At 42.3% G+C, this 24,787-nt stretch overlaps 1 protein-coding gene across 1 annotated transcript in view; it reads left to right on the plus strand.

Moving 5' to 3' along the window:
* Window positions 1–23,360, plus strand: part of LOC309364687 (cadherin-related family member 3-like) — a 47,659-nt gene extending 24,299 nt beyond the window's left edge. Inside the window, exons 7-17 of the mRNA XM_081902458.1 lie at window positions 548–710; window positions 2,231–2,333; window positions 3,503–3,601; window positions 8,249–8,484; window positions 14,563–14,734; window positions 15,544–15,788; window positions 19,282–19,481; window positions 19,892–19,911; window positions 20,048–20,079; window positions 20,977–21,025; window positions 21,792–23,360. Of these exons, the coding sequence (XP_081758584.1) occupies window positions 548–710; window positions 2,231–2,333; window positions 3,503–3,601; window positions 8,249–8,484; window positions 14,563–14,734; window positions 15,544–15,788; window positions 19,282–19,481; window positions 19,892–19,911; window positions 20,048–20,079; window positions 20,977–21,025; window positions 21,792–21,955 (1,483 nt within the window). The 3' untranslated portion in view covers window positions 21,956–23,360. The remainder of the gene's footprint in view (window positions 1–547; window positions 711–2,230; window positions 2,334–3,502; window positions 3,602–8,248; window positions 8,485–14,562; window positions 14,735–15,543; window positions 15,789–19,281; window positions 19,482–19,891; window positions 19,912–20,047; window positions 20,080–20,976; window positions 21,026–21,791) is intronic.
* The last annotated feature ends 1,427 nt before the right edge of the window (window positions 23,361–24,787 follow it).

The following is a 24,787-nucleotide window of genomic DNA, read 5'->3' on the forward strand; positions in this document are numbered from 1 at the left end:
AAAGGAAAGAGCTGGTCGACAGGGTAGAGGATTTATGCCCAGGAGAACCTTTCACTTGTCTCTCCCAGTTAGGGAGGCGGCGGCAGCCGTGGGGGCAAGTCCGGGCGTCGGAGCAACCCAGATAAAAAGAAAACAAAGATAACACAAGTAGCGGGGTACTAAAAGATACTAAAAGACAGCCAGCACAGCCAGCAGATCATTAAAACTCACGGATAAAAACAAGGGAGGATAAAAACCGCTTAAAACCACTTAAAACTTTGATGAGGGTAAGCGAAATTACCCGGAAACTACCTTCGCCGCCATGTTGGATCGGTTGCACTTGAACTACTGGGTATAAAAAAATTCAGACGGATTATAGTCAGTATAAATCGCAGTGTGCCTTGTGAAGTTACACATCCAGATTCTCCCAGTCTGTGCACCTTGTGGAACGTTGTCTTAAAATGATAGGCGCTATAATTAATGGCTTTTGATTTGATGGACATTTAGAGAAGAAAACTGAGGTCTCTGGTACAAGCATGTCACACTTTGATGACTTCCTTTTAATCAGATATACCAGCAGAGAAGTTATTGCGATTAATACAGTGGTTGCTAATGTCAGATGTCACGATACGGACAATCCCCCCGATGAACTCCATTATGAACCCAACAGTGGCCCGGTTGGCGCTGGAAAGCTGTTTGAACAAGTTCCAGGTGCTAAAAATGCCATTCGGGTGAGTAAATGAAGAAGTGGGAGAAGACAAGTCAAGGGCACAGGAGCTGAACAAGGGAGGATCCATCATAGCTCTGTGGCAGATTACCTGCTTCGCATGCAGAACATCCCAGGTTTGATCCCTGGCGAGTCCAGGTGAAAGAAGCCCATGGCAGGTCTGAAACTCTAGTCAGCCAGGCAGAACAGAATAAACCATATTGGGCTAGAGGGACAATTAGTTTGACCTGATCTAAGGGAGCTCATGTCTGCTACTGGACTTCCTAGGATAGCTGGGGAAAAATTCCTTTAGTAAAATGCACGAACTTTAGTCTGGCAATGGTGGGGTTCTCCCCCCCCCCCTTTTGCAGCAGAATCAAGCCAATTTCTGGTCTTAGCTTACTATTTTTGAATATTTTGTCTTTAACAGTTTTTATTGATAATCTTATTCTTTTTGCAAACCTGTTTGAGGTTTTATTACAAGTAACCATTACATAAATGTAATATTATAATAATATAAGTATATTATAATAATATAATATAAGTATATTATAATAATATAATATAAGTATATTATGATAATATAATATAAGTATATTATAATAATATAATACAGTATAAGTATATTTTTTTATGAAGACATCTGAAGGCAGACCAGTATTGGAAAGTTTTTAACGTTTAATGTTTTATTATGTTTTTATATTCTGCTGGAAGCCGCCCAGAGTGTCTGGGGAAACCCAGCCAAGTGGGCAGGGTATAAATAATAACATTATTATTATTTGTTATGCAGCAACAAGCCTGGGTTTGCCACTGAGTGGCAAGTGGGAGCTAACACCATTCCTGGCCGTCCATCACTGTCCGATAATGTGCATAGTTTGAGAATAAGGTGGTGGTGATGATGATGATATTTGCATCCACCTTTTTATTTTTAAGCAAACTGGCCTGTAATTTCCAAGATCCCCCATGTTCCCCCCCCCACACTTTTAAAATAGCATTTCATTGCCATTTTCTAGTTGTCAGGTATGGAAGCTGATCTTAGGGACAAATACATACTTTTATTACTGGATCAGCAATTTCACATGAGTTCTCTGGGAACTCTCAGGTGGATGCCATCATGCCATCTGGACCTGGTGGTTTAGACCCTGCATTCCAATCAAATGATTCTCAAGGCAGTTTACAAGTAACAGCTTGTAATAATAACACAAACTCCGTTCCGCATTCAAGCTCCCAAGATTCATACACACACAGACAGACAACCCAGGAGCCTTTCATCCTCCAGGTGATGGGTAGGACCAGCACATACTTCTTTTCAGTTCTGCATTCCTACGGAAACTGGAGCCAAGTGTTCTTTCTAGCAGGGTGCACCAAATCGCAGTCCTCCAAGTGTGAAATCGCCCCTGGTTGAGTCTTATCCATAGTTGCATCTGCATTTCTAACAGGAAAAGTGAGATACATTTAACTGTTAATCTGAAATATGCATGAGCTTCAATCTGCCTTTGGTATTATGCTGCTTGGTTTAATTGTTCACACTTGCTGTGTTGGAAGGTAACACAATATTTGGACTATGAAGACCCACGGAATCTTGCAGTTGGCAGCACCCATGAAATGACTCTCTCTGTTTTTGATGATGCAAATCCGTCACACACAGGTGAGAATTTTAGTAAGAATCCAAGTGTTTCTTAGCATGCCATGCCTTTTGCTCTTCTGACCATGTCCTCCTCTGAGATTCTTGTGTGGGGAATCCATCTTTTCTCTATGTCTTCTTAGGGCCTCCCCACCTTGCCCCAGCTTTAGGTTTGGAACCTTTGTTGTTGTTGTTTAGTCGTGACCGACTCTTTGTGACCCCATGGACCAGAGCATGCCAGGCACTCCTTTTTTCCACTGCATCCCACAGTTTGGTCAAAATCATGTTAGTAGCTTCGAGAACACTGTCCAGCCATTTCATCCTCTGCCGTCCCCTTCTCCTTGTGCCCTCCATCTTTCCCAACATCAGGGTCTTTTCCAGGGAGTCTTCTCTTCTCATGAGGTGGCCAAAGTATTGGAGCCTCAGCTTCAGGATCGGTCCTTCCAGTGAGCACTCAGGGCTGATTTCCTTCAGAATGGATAGGTTTGATATTCTTGCAGTCCATGGGACTCTCAAGAGTCTCCTCCAGCACCATAATTCAAAAGCTTCAATTCTTCGGCGATCAGCCTTCTTTATGGTCCAGCTCTCACTTCCATACATCACTACTTGGAAAACCATGGCTTTAACTGTACAGACCTTTGTCAGCAAGGTGATGTCTCTGCTTTTTAAGATGCTGTCTACGTTTGTCATCACTTTTTTCCCAAGAAGCAGGCACCTATTAATTTCGTGACTGCTGTCTCCATCTGCAGTGATCATGGAGCCCAAGAAAGTAAAATCTCTCACTAGGACGATGAAATAGTAAGTGGCACTTTTGATGACCACTTTGCCTTGATTCTGGGAATGAAATACTGGCCATAGCTTAGTATTTATTTATCATTACACCTGGATCCCATATTTTGTCCAAGGAGCTCAAAGTTATATATATGGTTCTCCCTTCTCCATGTTATTCTTGCAACAACCCTTTGCAGCACATGGTCTCCCAGTGAGTTTCGTACTCCAGTTTGGATTGAACTATAGTATCCCAAGTCCTAGTCCAGCACTCTAACCAACACACTGGCTCCCTCTGACATAATGAAGACCTGGGCCTCTTGTTTCAATTTACTCTCCTGTTGGTTGTTTTCCTATTTGCTGTCAGCTGGGTGAATTCTCAGGTTAATACTTGGAAAATGCTGGTCTGCTTGTTCTTTTATTAGTAACTGCTACGATAATTGTGGAAGTCTTACCTGTCAATGAATTTGGGCCGGCATTTAGTAAAGCAGATTATGCGTTTGTTGTTCCTGAAACAGCTGGAGGTACGTCACAATATTTGATTGTTCCTTTTTAAAATTAAGTAAAATATATTAACCACTTTGCCTTATAAAAAAAGCTCAGAGAAGCATACGAATAAAGACACAACAAATACAGCAAAACTTGAGCATAGCACGAGAGCTGCTGTACTAAACTTGAACCAGAAGCTCAAAATAAAGAGAAATTAAGTCATAACATGGCAATGATCATTATACTGTGATAATTGTGACACTGTAATTATAAAATTATAGAAATTGCAGTTCTCTGTGTTAGTGTGCATGGTTTATTTTATTATTTTCTATTTCTTAAAAATTATACTCTTATTGTTTCTTGCTTATTATTAGTCGCCTTTGGAACATAAAATCACATTGAAGGCATGGAATAGAAATTATGGGAAGGAAGGAAGGAAAGAAAGAAGGAAGGTTGTCACCTGCTCATAATTATCCATAATTATTCATACTTTTACTGGCCTTGACTTGAAATTTGAACTGGATACCGTTGTCATTAGTCATAGGAAGGCGTCATATTTCTCCACCCAGGCCACCAATATTGTCAACTTTGACTGGCAGCAGCTCTCCAAGGTCTCAGGCAAAGGTCTTTTCTTTCACCAGCTACTAAATTGTTGCTAGCTGGAGATGTGGGGGATCAAACATAGAGCCTTCTGTTTGCAGAGTTTGTGACCTGTGTACCACTGAGCTATAGCAATGGGCATTGACTTGAATCAGTTGAGGGAGGGTGGAAATCAGGTAGGTGAAAATAAAAAAAATACAGGAACACCACAATGCTATAACTTCCTTTATAGCAGTGCCCATAAAAAGGCCAAAAGAACGAGCTGCATTTATTTATTTTTTTGCATTAGTACAAAATTGCCTTGTATGGGGTCTTGGTAACTATATAATTTGAACACAATACAGCAATCTGAAATATTTAAAGTAATTTTCTCTGATGAAGTTTGACACATACACGGATCCGCTGCTGACAGCAAAAGAAAAAGGCACACACACACACACACATGAAATTAGTTTCCTTTTAACCACCACCTCCCCATCTTGTTTAAAAAGATCCGAAACAGCTTCATGATAAACGGAAAAGCTCAATCACATTGTGCCGGAAGCCACGAGGGAAATGCAATTCGCTTACAGTAGTTTTTCAAGGAGAAAAGTTGGCAGCCTTTCAGGAGCCTTCATAATGGCTCTATTTTAAACTCGAGCTTGAGAAGTGCTCAGGTTAGCTTTTTATGCTTTATTGAAAGGTTAATTTCATACCCACGTAAAAGTATCGGCTTTCTATTATGTTTAACAGAGTTACGATGTGGAAATGAGAGAAACTCTTAGTACAGTGGTACCTCAGGTTAAGAACTTAATTCGTTCTATAGGTCCGTTCTTAACCTGAAATTGTTCTTAACCTGAAGCACCACTTTAGCTAATGGGGCCTCCTGCTGCCGCGCGATTTCTGTTCTCATCCTGAGGTAAAGTTCTTAACCCGAGGTACTATTTCTGGGTTAGCGGAGTCTGTAACCTGAAGCGTCTGTAACCCGAGGTACCACCATATGTACTTGTGTAATATAAGCTGCATTTTTAACCCGCTGTTGTGGTTTTTTTTTTGAGGGGAAGGGCTCAGTGGGAAAGCACCTGCTTGGCATGCAGAAGAGTAATTCACCATCATCTCCAGGGAGAATGGGAAGAGGCCTCTGACAGAAGCCATGGACAGCTGCTGACAGTCAGTGTGTAGACAGTACTCAATTAGGGTGGACCCAGTGGCCTGATTCGGTATACAGTGGTACCTTGGGTTACATACACTTCAGGTTACAGACTCCGTTAACCCAGAAATAGTGCTTCAGGTTAAGAACTTTGTTTCAGGATGAGAACAGAAATCGTGCTCCGGTGGCACGGCAGCAGCAGGAGGCCCCATTAGCTAAAGTGGTGCTTCAGGTTAAGAACAGTTTCAGGTTAAATACGGACCTCCGGAACGAATTAAGTACTTAACCCGAGGTACCACTGTAAGGCATATTCCTATGCTACACACTTTGTTAGCAGAACCAAGGCCCAGTAGTGGACACCTTTTGTCTGACTGCAAAGGTTTCAGCTCAGTCTTCGTAGACATAAATGGTAGTGGAAACATTTCTTTTTTCCTCCTCTTCTCCTTTGCCCACCCTTAAGTCCTGGGTCAGTTTACAATTAAAACACAATATTATAGGCAGTTTCAAACAACTTACTATTCTAGAAATTAGATGGGTACTGAGGTGCACCTCTTTGACCTGGCTTTTGACGCTTGAGGTGTGTATTCAGCTTTTGCCGAAAGCTATATAATTAATAATAATAACAATAATAATAATTAATAATTTATTTATACCCCACCCATCTGGCTGGGCTTCCCCAGCCACTTTGGGTGGCTTCTAGTAAAACATTAAAATACAATAATTCACCACTTCCTGGTTCCCTGTAACTTCGCTTCTTGCAGTGAGGGAACTTCCAGAAGGCCCTCGGCCCTGGATCTCAGTGGCCGGTCTGAGCAATGGTATACAGGGCCAAGGCTGTTTAGGGCTTTAAAGGTCAGCACCAACACTTTGAATGGTGCCCGGAAACATACTGGGAATTGTGTTCTTCAAATGTATGTAATGAAGGTGCCAGATGCATCTCTGTAGGGAATGAGTTCCACAACTTGGGGATTACCACAGAGAATACCCTCTCCCTGAGCTTCTGAGGCTATTGGAACAACCAAAATGGCCCCCTCTGCTGATCTTAACACCTTAAGAGTGAAGGAGGCGATCTTTTAGGTGTTGGGGGCTGAAGACATTTAGGGATTGGAGCACTAATGTGAACACCTTGAATTGGGGCTGGAAATGAACTGGCAACTGGGCAGCTGTTTTAAAACAGTTCACTAATAAACAGAACCACGTCAGCTAGTCACTACTTGGCGTCTGCTTGCTGCATTTACATGAACACTAGGCACGCTATTTCAGAAATCCCAAATGGTTTCAGGCTGAACTCATGTGGGTCTCGCCTATGAACCTCAGATTTTAATCGGCCAGCATCTCCTCCTGCTGTTGGTCTGGGCTCCTTTCAGCCTTATTATGTTCCATTGCCCTGAACATTTAAAAGGACACTGCTGGAAAAGGACAATGGTGGCAGCAACTTACTGAGATCTGATGCAGATGCTGCAAAGAGGCTGAGACCTATATATGGGAGGTAGGATAGAAGCCAGGGGCCAGAGCGGAGCTGATACAGAACATTTTGCAGTTTGAAAGACAAGCTGGAATTCCTCCCCATTCCACGTACGAAAGCTGTTGCGGCTGACAACTGAATTGTACTTCAGCACTGCAGATGGGATAGCATCCTCCATGGCACCTGAGGAAGCAAAGCAGTTTAGGGAGGCCAGGACAGGCGACAAAGCATACGCAAATGTGTCCTTCAGCAGAGGGTTTAGGAGGAAGAGCCAGAGAGCTGCTGGTCTGATGGTATGGCCAGAGCCAAATGCAACAGCCAAGGGTGGGGGGACAACTTAAGTCCATCTTTTACCCAAGCCATTGAATCTGAACCCACAGTTGCTTAATCCGACCTCAATTCCTGTTAGGGAATACAAATATTATCCTGGGAGTCCTTGTTTTGTGACATTTTATGGCTATTTATTAAGCAGTACACTATATGCGGCCTAGGATCCACGTACCTACAGGACCGCCTCTCCTGGTATGCCCTGCGGAGGACCTTAAGGTCCACAAATGACAACATTTTGGAGGTCCCAGCTCGCAAGGTTGTTAGATTGGTCTTAACTAGGGCCAGGGCCTTTTCAGTACTGGCCCCGACTTGGTTAAACCCTCTGTCACAAGAGACTAGGGCCCTGTGGGACTTGACATCTTTCCGCCTGGCCTTTGGTTTGGACTCAGTCTGACCTTTATGTTTCCCTCCCCTTACAGTCTTGATTTATTGGCTACTTTAAAATGAGGCTGCGTTCTAAATTCCATTTTAATCTGTATTTTAAATTGGTTCTCTCTCTCTCTCTCTCTCTCTCTCTCTCTCTCTCTCTCCTTTTATGTTTTTACCGTGATTTTATTGGTGTTAGCCACCCTGAGCCTGGCTCTGGCCATGGAGGGTGGGGTATAAATATATTTATTGTTATTATTATTATTATTATTATTATTATTATTATTATTATTATTTTATATAAATTAACAGCATTGATGTGTGCACAGCTGATCTCCATATTTAGCGACACGTGGATCCTTCCTCTTCGCCCACCACTCACCTTTGAGTTCTCTCCTTTGCCTGTAAACAAAGTGCCATACAACTAGTTCGGGGAAAGATGCACCCCTAGAGTCTTTTGTAGAGAAAAGAAATCCAATTGGAGAAGAATTTAATGGTCAATTACGCCACAGTCTCATCCCAACAGCGATAAATGCAGCTTATGCCTTGTACTCATTGTGAGGTAATTAAGGAGCTCCTGTTTGTGTCATTTTTGCCCTGTTATATGGCTAAATAAGAAGGGATTGCTAATAAGCCTTACAAAGGCAGCACAGTAATAGGCTCATTTTCTGAGCGCTCGGCTTTCACTGTTGAAAAAGGAGAGGCTCCACTTAGTCACTACTACATTAATTCCAGGTAAATGAAATCGAGTCTGAAAATTAGCACTTGTAAAACACCACTGTCTTCTTACAGCTCACTATAAAGTTGGACAAGTAACTGCCACAGATGAAGACTACCCATCCGACTGTGTGACCTATAGAATAGGCCATGGAGGCATTTTTTACCCCGTTGAGATATTCTGGTTGGATCCAGTGTCTGGAGTGATAGAACTGATAACAGAACCAGACTACGAATCTGTCCAGCAGTACAAACTGATCATTGAAGCTGTTGACTGTGATCTGTTTCATCCCAGAACTGCTAGTACTGTAGTAAGTCTGAGTTAACAATTTTTCTTATGAACATTATCCAGCCAGTTCTTTTAACTTTCCTTTCTATAGTAGCTGAATTATGGGCAATCGGTCCACTAGAATGGGAAAATCAAAGGCAGGCGGGTGTCATGCAAACCATTTTATTTCATAGGATACCAATGTAAAGAAAGTCTTGTGCCTTTGCCGCACCATTTTATGAACTCCAAAGGTCCAAGGTGGGCCTCACCTTTGTTTTCACTGCTTCTTCCAAGTCAAACCATCAACATGACCGGAGAGCAAAACACTCATATCACATACCCCAAAGGAACTTATTTAATGACTAGGCATGTAGTGCTGAGCAGTAAAAATAGCATTTCTTTTAGAAAAGAAGGAAAGGTAAATTAAACTCTGGAATTCTCTGCCACAAAATTTGGTAATGGCCACCAATTTAGATATCTTTTCAAGGCGGGATTGGATTGAGACTAAAGTCTCAGGGCTCCCACAGGCATCTGGTAGGCCACTGTGAGAACAGTATGTTGGACTTATGTTCTTATCACAAATTATGGGCTGTTGGAAAGAATTCAACATAAGGGGTGTTTTTTTATGTGGTAGCCCCATGCATCACATGAAGCTCTGTCTTGAAAAGGAGGCAAGGAAGTCATGGACGAAGAATGATAATGTCAAAAAATAGAAGGCCGTCTTAAAGGGTTGCAGAGGGTAGAGGCAGATGCAGGGGTGCAAGGGAACAGATGAAACAACTAAGAGTAGGGAAGGAAGGAAGGATTACCTGGTGAGTGATATGGAGGCAATTACACAAAGATCACTAGATCTTACCACCAAAAAGCTCTTTGCAATAATCTGGTATCCTGTGAAGCCAAAGTAACCGGAAAACAACTTTCAGAAGAGCTCTAGCCCCATCTTGTCGGTAAAGGTGTCTGTCCCATGTGGATTAGTGGAGATGAGAAGGTGCCACCTTTCTTTCTTTTTTTTTTAAAAAAAATATTTTTATTGATTTTCCAATAAAAAACATCCAATTAATATATCCAATCATAATACTCTAATTAAAATAAAAAACTAAAATAAAAAAGACCAAATTATAGTCCAAATTATAATTATTAATTTTTCGGATCTCCCCACGGTCTGGATCTCTGAAGCATATCTCCACATCTCAGTTCTGCCTCGCCTTGTTGTGTCCATATTTTCCACATCTTGATTTTGACGCTTTATAATTCTCCGTCCCTGGGTCCACGATTCTCAATCATGTACTTTCATCCGTCGAGTACAGCTTTATTAGTATATATTTTTCCAACTGTCTATTTATCAGTGTAGTTTCCTCTGACTCCATTCCAATCTGGGATGTTGTCCAAGTCTGTTATCTGAAGTTTAATGGCACAGGAACTCCCAATCATTAATTGTCCAAACCTTTCTTTCGAGCTTTATTGAATCAGTACCTTCCAAATTAAATTGTTAGGCAAAACTGTTTGCAATATTACAATGTAGATAAACTGTATTCCATAAATATCACTCATTTGGCGATCAATCAGCCTTTGGAGACCGCACTCTCCCCCCTCCGGGCCCTAGAGGGGGGGGCTGCTAGACACCACTTAGCTGAGAAGGGGCCACCTTTCAAAAGCACCCTGTGGCTGTGTGCCAAGCATCAAGTCAGACCAGGAAAGCTCTGAACTCTGGAAATATGAAAAGCTCCATTTTGGGCTAGGGTTCTCAGTGGGTCTTGAGGAAAGAGACATTGGAGTTGACACCCCAAATTACAGCATACTTTAGATACTGGGCCATGAGGGGCTTCAGTATAAAAACACAAGTGTATCAGAAATGAGCAATGACCTCCCCTTCCTCATCTAGAGAGGAAGGCGTGGCTCTATATGCCAGTCCCCCTTTCTGTCATGCAAAGTCATGACAGTTAGCATTGGATGTCCTGGTCACAGCTGGGGGCAGCTGGAGCTGCTGGCTGTTGCAACGGAGGCACCGCAAGCCAGCGGCTCATCTGTTGAGCATGTCTCTGTACGACTGTTCTGTCCCTAGCTGCTGGGAACATTTTAATTAACACCTACAAGCATAGGATTACTGTAACACAGAAAGCTCATTCATTGATTATAAATTACAAGCTTGCAGCACTTTCTTCTGTAACACTAGGGTGTAATAATGATAGGTACAACAGAATATATATATTGGGAGGGGGCATGTGGAACATGTGGATCGTGCCTAAGCCAAAGAGACTGTTCTCATTGGTTTTCCATTTCTCCCTGTAGTAATAAGAATAAGAATAAGAATTCAGTTGCACCGCTTCTGCAATCATCACAAAGTATTTAGATTTGTTACTTAAATTTGATGACCTGATTTTGGTGATTTGGATTAATCCCACAGAAGTCGAGGAGGCTAAAATCAGCATAGCGAAAGAGCAGAACAGGTTGCATAAATCCAAGAAAACAATTGCTTGAAGTGGGACGCATTAAGCCAGCTACTAGTATAGTGGCCCAACAAAGCTCAAATGAATGATGTCTCAGACTGCCCAAAAGAGGTGTGTCAATTACCTTGGAAGCCAGAATACATGGCTTGCTGGGCCCCTTTTGGCTTGGCAGGGTACAAAAACTAAAACATTTTTTTATTGGGTGGGGAAAGGAAGTGTCTTAGAAGTTTTTACAGTGGTACCTCAGGTTACATACGCTTCAGGTTACATACGCTTCAGGTTACAGACTCCACTAGCCCAGAAATAGTACCTCGGGTTAAGAACTTTGCTTCAGGATGAGAACAGAAATCGGGCTCCGGCGGTGCGGCGGCAGCAGGAGGCCCCATTAGCTAAAGTGGTGCTTCAGGTTAAGAACAGTTCCAAGTTAAGAACGGACCTCCAGAACAAATTAAGTACATAACCAGAGGTACCACTGTACTCTCCTTACCTACACAAATGTATCTTTTTCTTCTGGTGGAGAGGCAACAGTGATTAAAGTACACGGACTTAGGCTGCAACTAGTCTGCTCCAACAGGAAATGAAGTTGTAACCTGTCGTGCAAAATGCCTCTTGCTGTTTCTCTGTCCTTCTTTGATCAGAGCAGCTTCTTCTCTGACTTTTGGAGAGCAGGTTTCTGCTTAAGCAATGCCCTGTTGCTTGTGGACTTTTGTTGCAGTGATTTAAAAAACGATTTGAAAAATTCAGCTGCACTGATTTTCTCAGCAGCAGTAGCACTTTGCTAACGCTCTCTGTCTCCTACATGCTGCTACAAAGCAGATAAGCTAATTACAGGTGTCATGGGCCCTGAGGGCAGATGGAGTTCAGTCAGCCAAGCAGAGACCTGGCCCTAGGGTGATCTAGAAGTGCAGAGGCGAAGCGACCAGAATAGGTGTCAAATACAGGTGCTCAGTTAACACCAAAAATTCACCTTGGGATAAATGTATATGTCTATGCTGCATTTTTTTTAAATTAACAGCCCTTCCCCAAGTGTAATGTATCAGAGGAAGCTGATATATACCAGCTTGGACCTTTCATCCACATGGCACACCTTCCAACAGTTCTCTGATGACAACAGGATGAAAATAGGAATGTCCTATACAACAACAACAACTTTTATACTGGCCCATCTGACTGGGTTGCCCCAGCCACTCTGGGCGGCTTCCAACATATAGAAAAACATAATTAAACATTAAACATTTTAAAACTTCTCTATACTGGGCTGCCTTCAGATGGCTTGGGGGCTTGGATAACGCCATACTCTCCAACATTTCTCCGATTAAAATAGGGATGTCCTAAGGAGAAGCGGGACATTCTGGGGTCAAATCAGAAACTGGGACAGCTTCTGTCCAGCGGGAAAATAGGGACACTTGGAGGGTCTGATATGGATCCCTGTGCTGTCTACTCGGGCTGGCAGCAGCTTCTGGAAACTCAGGGAGAAACTCTTTCCCATCACTTGGGCTGGGCAGGACTTCAGATACAGGACACCTTCAGGAGGATTGTTCTTTGTAAAACAGGACACTTGGAAGAGCAGTTGTCCCACATTAACATGTGGGAAGGGTCCCTGAGATACCTCTTTGGCTGTGTCTCCTTGTCCACAGTGGCTCTGGAATATTAAATGTGTTGGATGAATGCATCCAATCTGTGAGAGAAGCAGCATGCTCCTGTCCCCTGAATCTCCCATATTATGCATTGATAAGGACTGCTGTTTTCTGCACCTGTAGACTTGCTAGTGAGAGCCTATTAAGTTGTACAGAGAGCTTTCCTCATCCTTTAGCCCACAGGGGCTCATTATGCAACCGGATCTCAGTTCCTCAGGGTTTCCAAGTCAGAAGATTCTGTTTCAGACTGGCTTGAGCTCCAGCATCTTTCATTTTAAGCCTGTAATAATTATAATTACTTTAAAAAAGAGAGATAATCGTGAAAACTGCTAAGAGCCACGCCTTACTATTTCAAATGCCATTGTCTGCTTCTCGCACAAGTAGATCAAGGAAGAGTGCTGGTACTTTTGGTTTTCCTTTGCTTGCAAACAACTGGAAAATACCATTACTGCTGTTCAGTCCCCACACCTGTAGGGGAATAGCTTCCTGAAGCAATTCTCTTTGAGAATTATTAAAGCAGTTTTCCCAAGGTGGAGGCAAGCCAGTGACTATATTTCACCTGGCTGCTTAACAAAGGCATTATGCCTTTGATGGGGGCAAAAAGGCAGCTGAGCTCATGTCCAGCTTTCAGGCTTCCTGCAGGCACCTGGTGGCCACTGGGAGAAGAGGATGCTGGGCTAGATTGGTCCAGAAGACTCTTCTCGTGCATCTTAATTTTCTAGTGTGCTTCTGTGTCTTGCCCGGGGGGGGGGGGGCATTGTTACAGTGTTTCTCATCCAAATGCTGTTCTGAGAGATGAGCTTACTGAGATTACTCATGAATGTTTCAGGTGGGAAACCATTCATCATCTCCAAGGCAAGTAACCCTTAGGCTGAGTCTGGCATTTCCAGCTTGCTTGGTGTTTTGATCTTTTCTGTGTAAATGAACATTGCTGATTCCCCTGCCTCCCACCCTTTGGTTTATAATATGTGAGTAGAACCTGCAACAGAATGGAGGTGCAGAACACCAAACCTCACCACTGCCTCCCTCTTCCCATCCCCAGTAAACAGCAGCAGCACGGGTAATGAAAGGTATTATTATTATGATTACAATATCTATATATTTAATTAATAATTATAATCTATAGGGATGTGGGTAGTGCTGTGGTCTAAACCACAGAGCCAAGGGCTTGCTGATCAGAAGGTTGGCAGTTCAAATCCCTACGACGGGATGAACTCCCATTGTTTGGTCCCTGCTCCTGCCTACCTAGCAGTTCGAAAGCATGTCAAAGTGCAAGTTGATAAATAGGTATCGCTTCAGTGGGAAGGTAAACGGCATTTCTGTGCGCTGCTCTGGTTCGCCAGAAGCGGCTTAGTCATGCTGGCCACATGACCCAGAAGCTGTCTGCGGACAAACACCGACTCCCTTAGAGCAAGATGAGCGCGCAACCCCAGAGTCGACCGTGACTGGACCTAACAGTCAGGGGCACCTTTACCTTTTTAAATATCTATACTGTCATTCATCCAAGGACCACAGTGTGGTTTACAATATAAAAAACACAAAAACACAAACCATACTCACAAACAAAAGCAATACCCCCCAGTTTAAAAGGCCATAGATTGTTTAATTAGCCAAAGTTCTGGGAGAAGAGGAATGTTTTTGCCTGGTGCCAAGAGATATGTAATGAAGGCACCAGGCAAGCCTCCCTGGGGAGAGCATTCCACAAGTGGGGAGCCACCACAGAAAAGGCCCCGTACTCATGTTGCCACCCTCTGGACCTCTCATGGAGGGCCTCGGGCATTGATTGCAGGGTCTGGGTTGGTTCATATAGGGAGAGTCATTACAGTGAGCCCCACTGCCTTGACAGACTCATCCTCCATGAATCGTCTCATTCCCTTTTATCTCCTCTGAGCCTCCTCTGCTATGTCTTGTGACAGTCTTTCTTCCAGGGCGTTAGATCCTGTTAGCAACAGTAGATGAGCCATGCCCCCTTCAGCACTCTTCTGTGGGCCCCTTTTGTCTATGATTCTCTTGATTTGCTGTTGTTTCTTTTAATAGGTGACGATAGATATCAGAGAAGAGAATGATGAAGCCCCCGTATGCACACCCCTTACCTATAGAGCAACAGTGCTTGACAGCACCTCCCCGGGAACAAATATAAACAGCTTTCGGCTTACCTGCCGTGATAGAGACTCTGCTGATACTTCAATGCGGTTTGAGATTGTTTCCGGTAAAAGTTCTCGCATCACGAAATGTCTCCTTATGGTTTTTGATGTGAAACAACACTTTCCAAACCTCGTTGGGCTTAGCTAGGGTTGCAGTCTCCACCCTAACCACCAAACGGAGAGGCTCTGTGCTTTGAAGAGTTATGCAAGAGTCATGCAGGAATGCAATAAGTGGAACCTTTTCTGGCATGGATATGTGCTGGTGGGAGAAGAAACATCATTTGTTGATTTCTGGGTTATGGATGGTTAAGGGCATAGGTTCTCGGGCTTCATAAACTCATGGCTTTCCTCAAAGAATCCTGGAAACTGTAGTTTGGCCTTCACAAAGCTACAGTTCCCAGACCATTTAAGAAACCATGGTTCCCAGGATTCTTGTCGGGTGGGGGAGGCATGCTTTAAATGTTTGGTGTGTACACAGGATTAGTTCCATGAAATTGTAGTACACTGTAATGCCTCTCAGGCCATCGTAACCACTGATACTCTCAAGCGGGAAGAACAATTCCCTGCCTAGTTTGTACCTTTGTTTGACTTCTGCTTTTCAAATGTGCATCTTTTATGAATATTCATTTTAAAAGGAATCATTATTATCATCATTCTTAAAATCAATGCTTTACTGAATTTTGCATATTTCAAAAGAGAAAGCACGTATATACAGACAAAAGAAAATAATTAAAAGGTACCGTTATTGCCATTGGTGATACCACTAAAAGTGCATTCGTTGTAAGCCTTTTTGTATAAAAATACACCCGAGATAAGATAAAATTTAGAGGCATTTAGAGGCATTCTAATCACTCTTTCTGTTCTTCACACAAAGGAAATGGTGGTAACCATTTTGGTTTTGACCCAATTCGAGGGTCCAGTTCACCGCAATTGATTGTGAAAAGCCCTTTCGACTTTGAAGATAGAATGGATATGCAGACCCAGTATCATCTTGTGGTTCACATTATAGATGACAACTTGTACAATAACTCTGTCTCCAAAGCTATGACAGGAACAGTCCTGATAGATGTTTCTGTGGTTAGAACCAGGACTCCTCCTCCAACAACGCCATATTTTGATGTAAGTAGTACTTTGCATTTAGCAAAGACCAATTGAAACAAACAGATGTCCAGTGGGAAAAATGCTACCCATTGGTGAGAAACCTATGGCTGTCTCGTCTTCTTTGGCAACCACTCACAGCCGAGTAAGATTGTCTTCCATAAGCACAGTTTTAACAGTGAGTCTGTAAGTGACTGTGGAGGCCAGTTCTGGATCCACATGTCCTTTCACAGTGGGGAGATAGGTTTCCAGGCAGAAGTTGATCCCGGTGAGGGTTTGCCAAATGTGCCTTCCTCTTAGCACGTTTCTCCCTTGCATCCTGAGTTCGTGTGTCTTCAAAGCCCATTACATCTTTGGTAAAGGCTGTTCTTCAACTGGAGCACTTGCAGGCCAGTGTTTATACTACATTTATTTATTTTTTTTTGCCTTGAGACAGTTTTTAAACCTTTTTTGTTGACCACCAGCATTATGCTTTTCATTTCTAAGTTCAGAATAGAGTAGTTTGCTTTGGAAGATGATAATCAGGCATCTGAACAACATGATCAGTCCAACAGAGTTGATGTTGAAGAATTGTTGCTTTGACACTGGTGATCTTTGCTTCTTCCAGTACACTGGCATTAGTTTGCCTGTCTTCCCATGTGATATGTATTTTTTTCCGGAGACACCTTTGATGGAATCTTTTGAGTAGTTGGAGATGGTGTTTATAAGTGGTACATGTTTCACAAACATACAGTATCATCCAACTCAATGGTGTAACGTTGGAAAGTGTCTATACTTCTCCTACCTGGGCAGTTATCTTTCCTAGGGGCCAATATTGATGCCAAAATCCAACATTGCCTGTGAGTGCAGCTTTCTCCCGATTGAAGTGCAGAGTGTTTGAGCACCGGGACATTTGCAAGGAAACCAAAATGCTTGCTTACAAAGCTATTGTACTACCAGCCTGTGACTGTACAAATACTGTTAGACTACAAAATCCCATCATTCCTGACCACTGGCCATGCTGGCTGGGGCTTATAGGAGCTGTAGTTCAAGAACATCTATGGAGCCATAGGTTCCTCATCCTTATTTTAGAGTAAGGGTTAATTGCAAGTGGCCCCTGAACATTGCAACTCAACTAACTTACCCAGGACTCAGCTACACTCAGTCAGTTATATCGTTGTAACTCCATTGTAAAGATGTGGCACCAGAATGCGCTGTAGAGCACAAAATTTGTCTATGCGATTCCACATAGGGTTTTTTCTTTTGCTATAACAATCTAATTTATGACTTAATTATAGCATTCCCACCCCCATGTGTAGATCCAGCCCCAAAGTCAGTGTATTAAAATGAATGGCCATGACTAACTCAGGTCCATTAATTTCAATGGGTCTACTCTGAGTAAAAACTACTCAAATCCAACCCCCTGCCTTCCCATAGTACTTTGCTTTGAATTACTGATATTCTAAGAAATCCAAAAAAGAAAGGGCCTGGGTCTCATTGTTCAGAAGACTGAATTAGTTACAGAAGATGCAGTTAACAAACTTTCTTTCCCTGGGGTGGGGGGCTGCATGGGGGAGTGAAGGATATGTTTGTTTTAAAGATAACAAGTCAAACTCTTGCTGCTTTTGCAATCCCTGCCTGGCAAGTGCAGGTGTGGGGAACAACTCAAATTGACTCTTCCCTCTTATTAAAAGTCAGGAGGCTGTTCAGAGCCACTCAATATACTGGCTGTCAGCCACACTTGTGGCTTTGTTCAGCGAATGCAACAGAGAGCCCGCAGCAAGATGACTATAGCGGAGATGGAGGGGGACACTTTTGCCACAGCGTTGGCCTCAGACAGGCTGCCAAATCTCACGAAAGGACAGCCTTGAATACTTCTGTTTATTTGGTTGCTAACTTGAGCATAAAATTAAAAAGGAATGTATTCCTTAATTGGTTAAAAGCAGAATGTAGAAATCCCAGAGGGGGATTAGCTGCAGAATGGCCAAATTGGAAGTAACCTCCTTGAGTTTTCAGCCCTTTGGGAGCTGTCAATTTTAGCAGTGTTTGACACAATGGCTTTGAACAAACTTTGTTAAAGCTCTTTATCAAACAACATTCAGGACTAGTGATGTTGGTACTATGCTTGAATTCCAAGAGGACACCCCCAACCCACCTGCCCACCTGAAATCATTTAGCAGCTGCCCAGACTTTCAATCTGGTCCCCTGACTCAACCTTTTCCCCAATATTCCTTTTTGTGGCCTTGCTAGCTATGTCACAATAGGAAGGCACAACTCTCATAGCTGCACAGAAATGTTAGGTACACCCCCTCTGCCTACCTATAAAGGCTAGGGATGGAGGAGAAAGCTCATCCAGTTTCTATGCAAACCTGGCTAATTCACATTTCCTGAACCGATACATGAACCAAAAGGCAGCTACCTTTCAGCATTTGTGCTTCTCCAAATATTGCAGTGCAGCTCTCCACCCAGAAAATGCAAAGATAAATGCTTACATTTTGAAAAGCCCAGACAAAAAAAATGTGTATATTAGTCAAAATAACACAAAAATATCATTGTACTAGGGGAAATCGGGCACAAAAATGTGTTTTCCTGTAAACTTAAAAATAATAATTTTGAAGTGATGAAGGAATGGGGGCAAACTCAATTTAAGATTTGAAGGAGGAGAAAATGAGATATTGGAAGAAGCCAAAAATGACAGATCCATCCATCCCTTGTGAAGGCTGTGCTAGGCCAGTGGACTGGGAGGAGTTTGATCATGCAATCAGTAAGTGCTCTTCATTCTGTATCCCTTCTCTGTAGGCTTGGGATATGAGCAGGGGGAGCGAGGCAGAAGAAAATAAATCTACAGAATAATAATAATAATAACAATAACAATAACAATAATAATAATAATAATAATAATAATAATAATAATAATAATAATAATAATATTTATTATTTATGCCCCGCACATCTGGCTGGGTTTTCCCAGCCACTCTGGGCGGCTACCAACCAAATATTAAAAACACAACACAACATTAAACATTAAAAACTTCCCTAAATAGGGCTGCCTTCAGATGTCTTTTAAAAGTAAGATAGTTGTTTGTTTTCTTGACATCTGATGGGAGGGCATTCCACAAGGCAGGCGCCAGTACCGAGAAGGCCCTCTGCCTGGTTCCTTGTAACCTCACTTCTCGCAGGCTGAATGATGGTGGTGGAGATGCTCCTTTAGGTATACAGGACCAAGACCATTTAGGGCTTTAAAAGTCAGCACCAACACTTTGAATTGTGCATCAACAACAATGCCTTCGTTTCTGCAGTGCCTTTATATACACATTTTATTGCATGTTCCTCATGACTTGAAATTCCGTTCTTAGTGTAGATTATCCTATTTAAACACTCCTGACATGTCATTTTTGTGTTCTGAATAGTTTCCCACCCCCAGGCACATTCTTTTAGTTAGTCTTAATCACACTCCCCCAGAGCCATCCTACAGTGTCTTGTGTCTCTCCCTCCCTCTCCCTCTCCCTCTCCCTCTCCCTCCCTCCCCATACAGCCAAAGAAAGGTCTGACCATTGTATACACATCAGTCAACACATTCCGTTCTCATAATTGGTATGTTCCGTTCATCTTCACACTGGTGGCAATTATGACGGTTGGATTGCTTGCTTGGTCGTGTTTTCTGATATGGAGATATGGTGGGTGTAAGGAAGCATGTCTGAAACAGCGGACCAATGCTCCCAGGGAAATAAAAAGGTATGTCTTTTGACATAATGGCCAAAACCCAAAGAAAGAAAACCTGTGGAAACCTGTGACGGACAGTAAGATTGTGCATACAATTAGAGTTGGGCTCCTTTGTGGCAGTTTTGTTTTCTATGGAAAAACAGCCGGGGGGGACGGGGGACGGGGACGGATGTCTTTAATACTAGTCTCACAGCCTCCCTTGTTGTGCTACCATTTCCCACCTCAGACAGACTTCCATAAGCCAATCTGGTAAGTTGATTAAAGGACCTGAACTTTCATCCGCCAGTGAAAATAAATGCTGGGTCACATTTTGATCCACCTGCTGCAAGCATCTGTGAGAATTGATGCCTTATGTTCTGTATGCATGGAAGTAAAAGTATTTGCAATATGTCTTACTCTTATTAAATGGCTTTCTGTTACAGAATAAAGAAATATAGTTTAGGTAAGTCCTTCTGTGGAACTATAAATACTGTTGCTATAATGTTTTTTTTTTGTTATATCCATATAATATATAATATGTGTGTCTGTGTTCATTGATTTTATTCCCATAAGTAAAATGACTTTTATTGTTGATACAGGAACCCAGAAAGAAAACATGGAAGTGATAACAGTAAGTAGAATTGTGACACTGGTTGAAAAATGACACAACCGGTAAAGAATTTTATTATGCAAGTTCACAATAATTAAATAAGTATGCCCATTTTTGCTATGAGGTCAAAGTCCAGTCAAATTTGTCTATGGGGTGCAGCACTCATCTCAGCTTTCAGGCCGAGTGAGCCGGCGTTTGTCTGCAGACAGCTTTTCTGGGTCATGTGGCCAGCATGACTAAGCTGCTTCTGGCGTACAAGATGCCATGATGAGTGCCAGAGCATACAGAAATGCCATTTACCTTTCTGCCGCAGTGCTACCTATTTATCTACTTGCACTGGTGTGCTTTCGGACTGCTAGGTTGGCAAGATCTGGGACAGAGCAACGCGCGCTCACCCCATTGCACGGATTTGCACTTCTGTTCTTAAGATCAGCAAGCCCAAGAGGCTCGGTGGTTTAGACCACAGCGCCACCTGTGTCCCAGTAAAGAAAATATACAGAGAGAGACATCACTTCCATTAAAGCAAACATGGAAAGAATGCATCAGCCTCAGGCAGCTTGGCCAATGGTTGGCTATTATGAGAGCTGTAGTAAAACAACATCTGAGGAGCTAAATAAGCAACTATTCCCCCTCCCTTTGACTTCCCCACCTAAAAGTCTGGTATCCAGCTGTTGCAAATCAGTGCTGGGTGTGTCCAGCATCTTCCTCCAGGGATGGTCCAGCATCTCTCCTCTTCCTTCAGTGGAAATCAGCATCAAGGCAAAGAAAGGTGATGGTAGCTTTTACCTGCTTTGCAGTTGGTCTGGCTGCTGCTTCTCTCCTGCTGGTGGTGGTGGTGAGGTACTGATGTTAATGGAAAACAAGTCATGTATTAATTACGATGTTTATGAAACTTGACTGCTATTGTTTTCACTTCAGGAAACCTCCACTTATGAAACTGTGTTCAATGGAGAAGCCAAAGATCCAGGTAATATATCCTCCCTAGGAGGAATGTGGGGAGCGTTCACGTGACACGCCAAAACACTAGCGTGTTGCGACACACAGTTTGGAAAACTCTGATATAAGGAAACCCACTAACAAAGAGAGATCCAGCCTGTATAGCAAATCTGTTTCCTTTTCAGGAACTCAGCTGTACCAATCTGGTCAGTATTTGAGGAGTAAGATGATTTTCAGCAATCATTTACACTTGCCTTCTATGGGTTGTATGGAAATACCTTTCACAAAATCCTTTGGCTGTAGATTGTGCCAACAGGCCCCCTGAAAGTCACCTATTCATTTGTTTCCTTCAGTACTTCTTATTCAACATCTACTACCTATGATGACTGTGTTCTTTTTCCACTCTGAATATAGTGGTACCTCGGGTTACATACACTTCAGGTTACATATGCTTCAGGTTACAGAACAGAAATCACGCCATGGCAGTGCAGCAACAGCAGCAGGAGGCCCCATTAGCTAAAGTGGTGCTTCAGGTTAAGAACAGTTTCAGGTTAAGAACAGACCTCTGGAACGAATTAAGTACGTAACCAAAGGTACCACTGTACCAGTTACTGGGAATTACAAAGGAATGACCCTGTTTGTGGGCTTTCCATAAATAGCTCAGACAATAGAGCATGGGACTCTTAATCTGAGGGTCATCAATATGAAGCAAAATTTTCAGAAATGAAACTAACTTTGCATTCATTCTAGTCACAGGTAATAATGCAACGTTACACCATTTTCCTTTTCTTCCTTAGTCACAGGAAATCTCTATCAGTATAACAGCAAGTCAGGAGCAAGAAAGTGGAAGGTTCCTCAAGAACCCATCAGAAACAATCTGGATCTCACAAGCATATCTTCGGTGTCTCAGAGTCTCTCTCCTGAAAAGAACATGCCAATGAAATTCCCTAAAGGTCCATAACTTCTTCAGCCTTTAAAGCCAATCATTTAATCATAACCGATCTATTTCTCTACTAGTCTTCAGCGGGAAGATGGATTTAGCATCAGGGAGTGGGGTTCAGAGGGACTTTTGAATAGGGTTGAAAAGAAACATTTTCAGAATGCAGCCATGTTTGTTTTTGAAGGCTGTTGAGACATGGACTCTCTCCTTGGTATGACATGATACAATATCGTTGTATCACCCTGCATCCCTAAGCAGCTGCCGAAAGTAGAGCAAAGCCAGGGAAGCTCACTATACAAGGGCACCATGTCATGAGTTTTGTATTATGAAATTATGGTAGGGAACATTATTAAGCCTGAGGTCCACATTGGCTCATGGGCAACTTTCCAGAGGGCAGATCCAGAGGCAAAAGTAGACAGAGCAACATATTACACATCTGTCTCCTCTACCTAGGCAAAGAAGAGGCATTATCAGAGTGCAAGGACTCATTCTGGGCAGGCAAAAAACACTCAGATAGGATGTAGGGCTATGTAGGATCTGGTACCACCCCATTTCTAGCTCATTCATATAGTGCTAAACCCTGATTTAGTATTATGTGCTCATAGCCAACATGTAGATCTGGCATGAATTTGACTAAGGATGCACATAGTCCAATAGCTCTCCAATATCTTTGCTACCTGATATCCTTTTTCTGGGGATGTTAGAAGTTTATACAACTCCAACTTGTGATCTGCCATTGAGCTAAAGCCATTTTCCAGCTGAAAGGCAATTTCTTGATTGTACTACTACTCCTTGTTTTTGTATATCTAATTAGGATCCATGAAACTTTGAAAAGGGCCTACATTTTTGCTATGATTTCCCTGAGCATCTGAGTGCTTTATAAATCAACAGTGTCTAATCCAATAACTCTGATATGAAAATGGCATTTAATCATTTTTTAATTTTTTTAAAAAAAATATTTGATCAATTGCTTTCTTTGTATTGAGGTTTATTAAAAAGAGGAAAAATAGGAATGGGGAAAACCAATTCCCTTAGAAGTTTAATTTACTTATTACCTATTGATCTGGAGGCCTCTATAGGTTGGATATTGGAGCTGTAAGCAAATGTTTTGACTACATCTCCATAGTGACAGCAGTGACAGCAATCAATTCTAGGTGGCCCTATCTCGGATCATCAATAATGTTGGTTTAAACCATTAACACTTTGCAAATTCTTTTGTTTAAAATCTGGACACATTGAAAAGATTGTCAGGATGAAATATCAGGATGCTTGTTGCTGCTCTGAAATATAACTATGTTTCCTTAGCTAGATAAATTTTTCACATCGGCTCAAACTTTTTCATGGGCTCTACATTCATCTTGAAATTTGACTGAGGAAGCAATGCTGATCAAAACTAGAGCTGGCGGAAAATAGTGATTTAGCAAAAAATAATAATCATGGAATTGAGTCATTACAGAAGGAATAGTTTCATTTTGTTTCACCGATTCATTCCACTGATTCATTGGTATATTTTCTGGGGAGCAACTGCCATTGAACTCAATGGGGTGACATGCTGCTGTTGTTTTTTGTTTTTAAAAAGATGGCTAATAGCAGTAGATGGCCCTGAGTCCTATTTGGACCATGGTGAAATGAAGATTTTTTTAAACTTAGCTGGAAACTACACAAAGAGTTTTGATGCGTTTCTTATCTTTGCTATAATTCCTAGTCCATCACCTTCCCCTCTGATCATGTGCTTTTATTATGACACTTGGATCCCTGACAAAAGGAATGAAATTAAAAAGAAGAAATTGGATGCCAAAATTTGCAAGGGGGTATATTTCTCTTATTATTTTCCAGCACAGATTGCTGATGATTTCTCTAGGTGGCTCCATTTAATTTGTTTATCTATATCACATTGTGCTGGTTAAATGAAAACTAAAACCTGTTTGGATCGAGCAGGGGAATCCTGATTGGTATCACATACCAAGGCACTTCAAAATCTGGTTTCTATGCATACCTAGGAAGTTTGGAATTATAAAATTTGCACCGACTGTCTCTTCCCATCAATGAAAAAGACAATATGTGAAGAAGGTAGAGAAACAAGTTAGCAGAATACACGTGCATTTTTTAAAGAATTTTGCAGCAAATTCACAGGAGCCCATCAATACTACCCTCTGATTTCCTGGGCTTCCTTGGAAAGCAATTGTTTTAGGACGAGTGACTCTCAATGCATCTCATTAGTTAAGGCTGTCCAATAAACGAGGCCTTAATATTCATGGAGTTTGTGACAGGCACTCATCATTGCCATCCTCGTGCCTGGGAAGCGATGGGCAGCCACACTGGGGAAATCTATATGCAGCTACAGAAAGAGACTAATTTCACTTATTGATTGGTTATGCCAGGTGACTTGTTAGAAGGTTAATTTGACAAAGGAAAATAATTTGCACAGCCCTCAACTTGGGCACATTTCTTTGTTTGCAAGAGATGAAACAATGAATTGCCAGCAAATGAACAGGATCCTTTTCCCTACTCCCATTGTCCTGGTGCTGGGAAGCCTCCACCATGGTGCTTAGTGGTCCAGGTTGAGGCCAGTTACAGTTGTTGTAGCACTTCCTTGCTATGCCTCCATTGGAAGGAGCCCTTGGCCATACTCATACCATGAGGGCCAAGGCCATTTCTGAAAGGAGGCCCAAAGTCTCTCCTGCCCCAGTGGAAAATCTCATCTGGCAGTACTATATGTTGGGTTTGGGTAGTGACAAATTTGTCAGAGCTGCAATGGTCAAATGGAAGGCAGGGGTGCATCTGTAATATCCGGTCAGTGAAACCTTCCCGTTTTGAACCCAGTAAGTTCCTGATCTTCAAGACAACACTGTA

Source organism: Podarcis melisellensis (assembly GCF_964234715.1).
Source record: "Podarcis melisellensis genome assembly, chromosome: 2".
Taxonomy (NCBI): Eukaryota; Metazoa; Chordata; class Lepidosauria; order Squamata; family Lacertidae; genus Podarcis; species Podarcis melisellensis.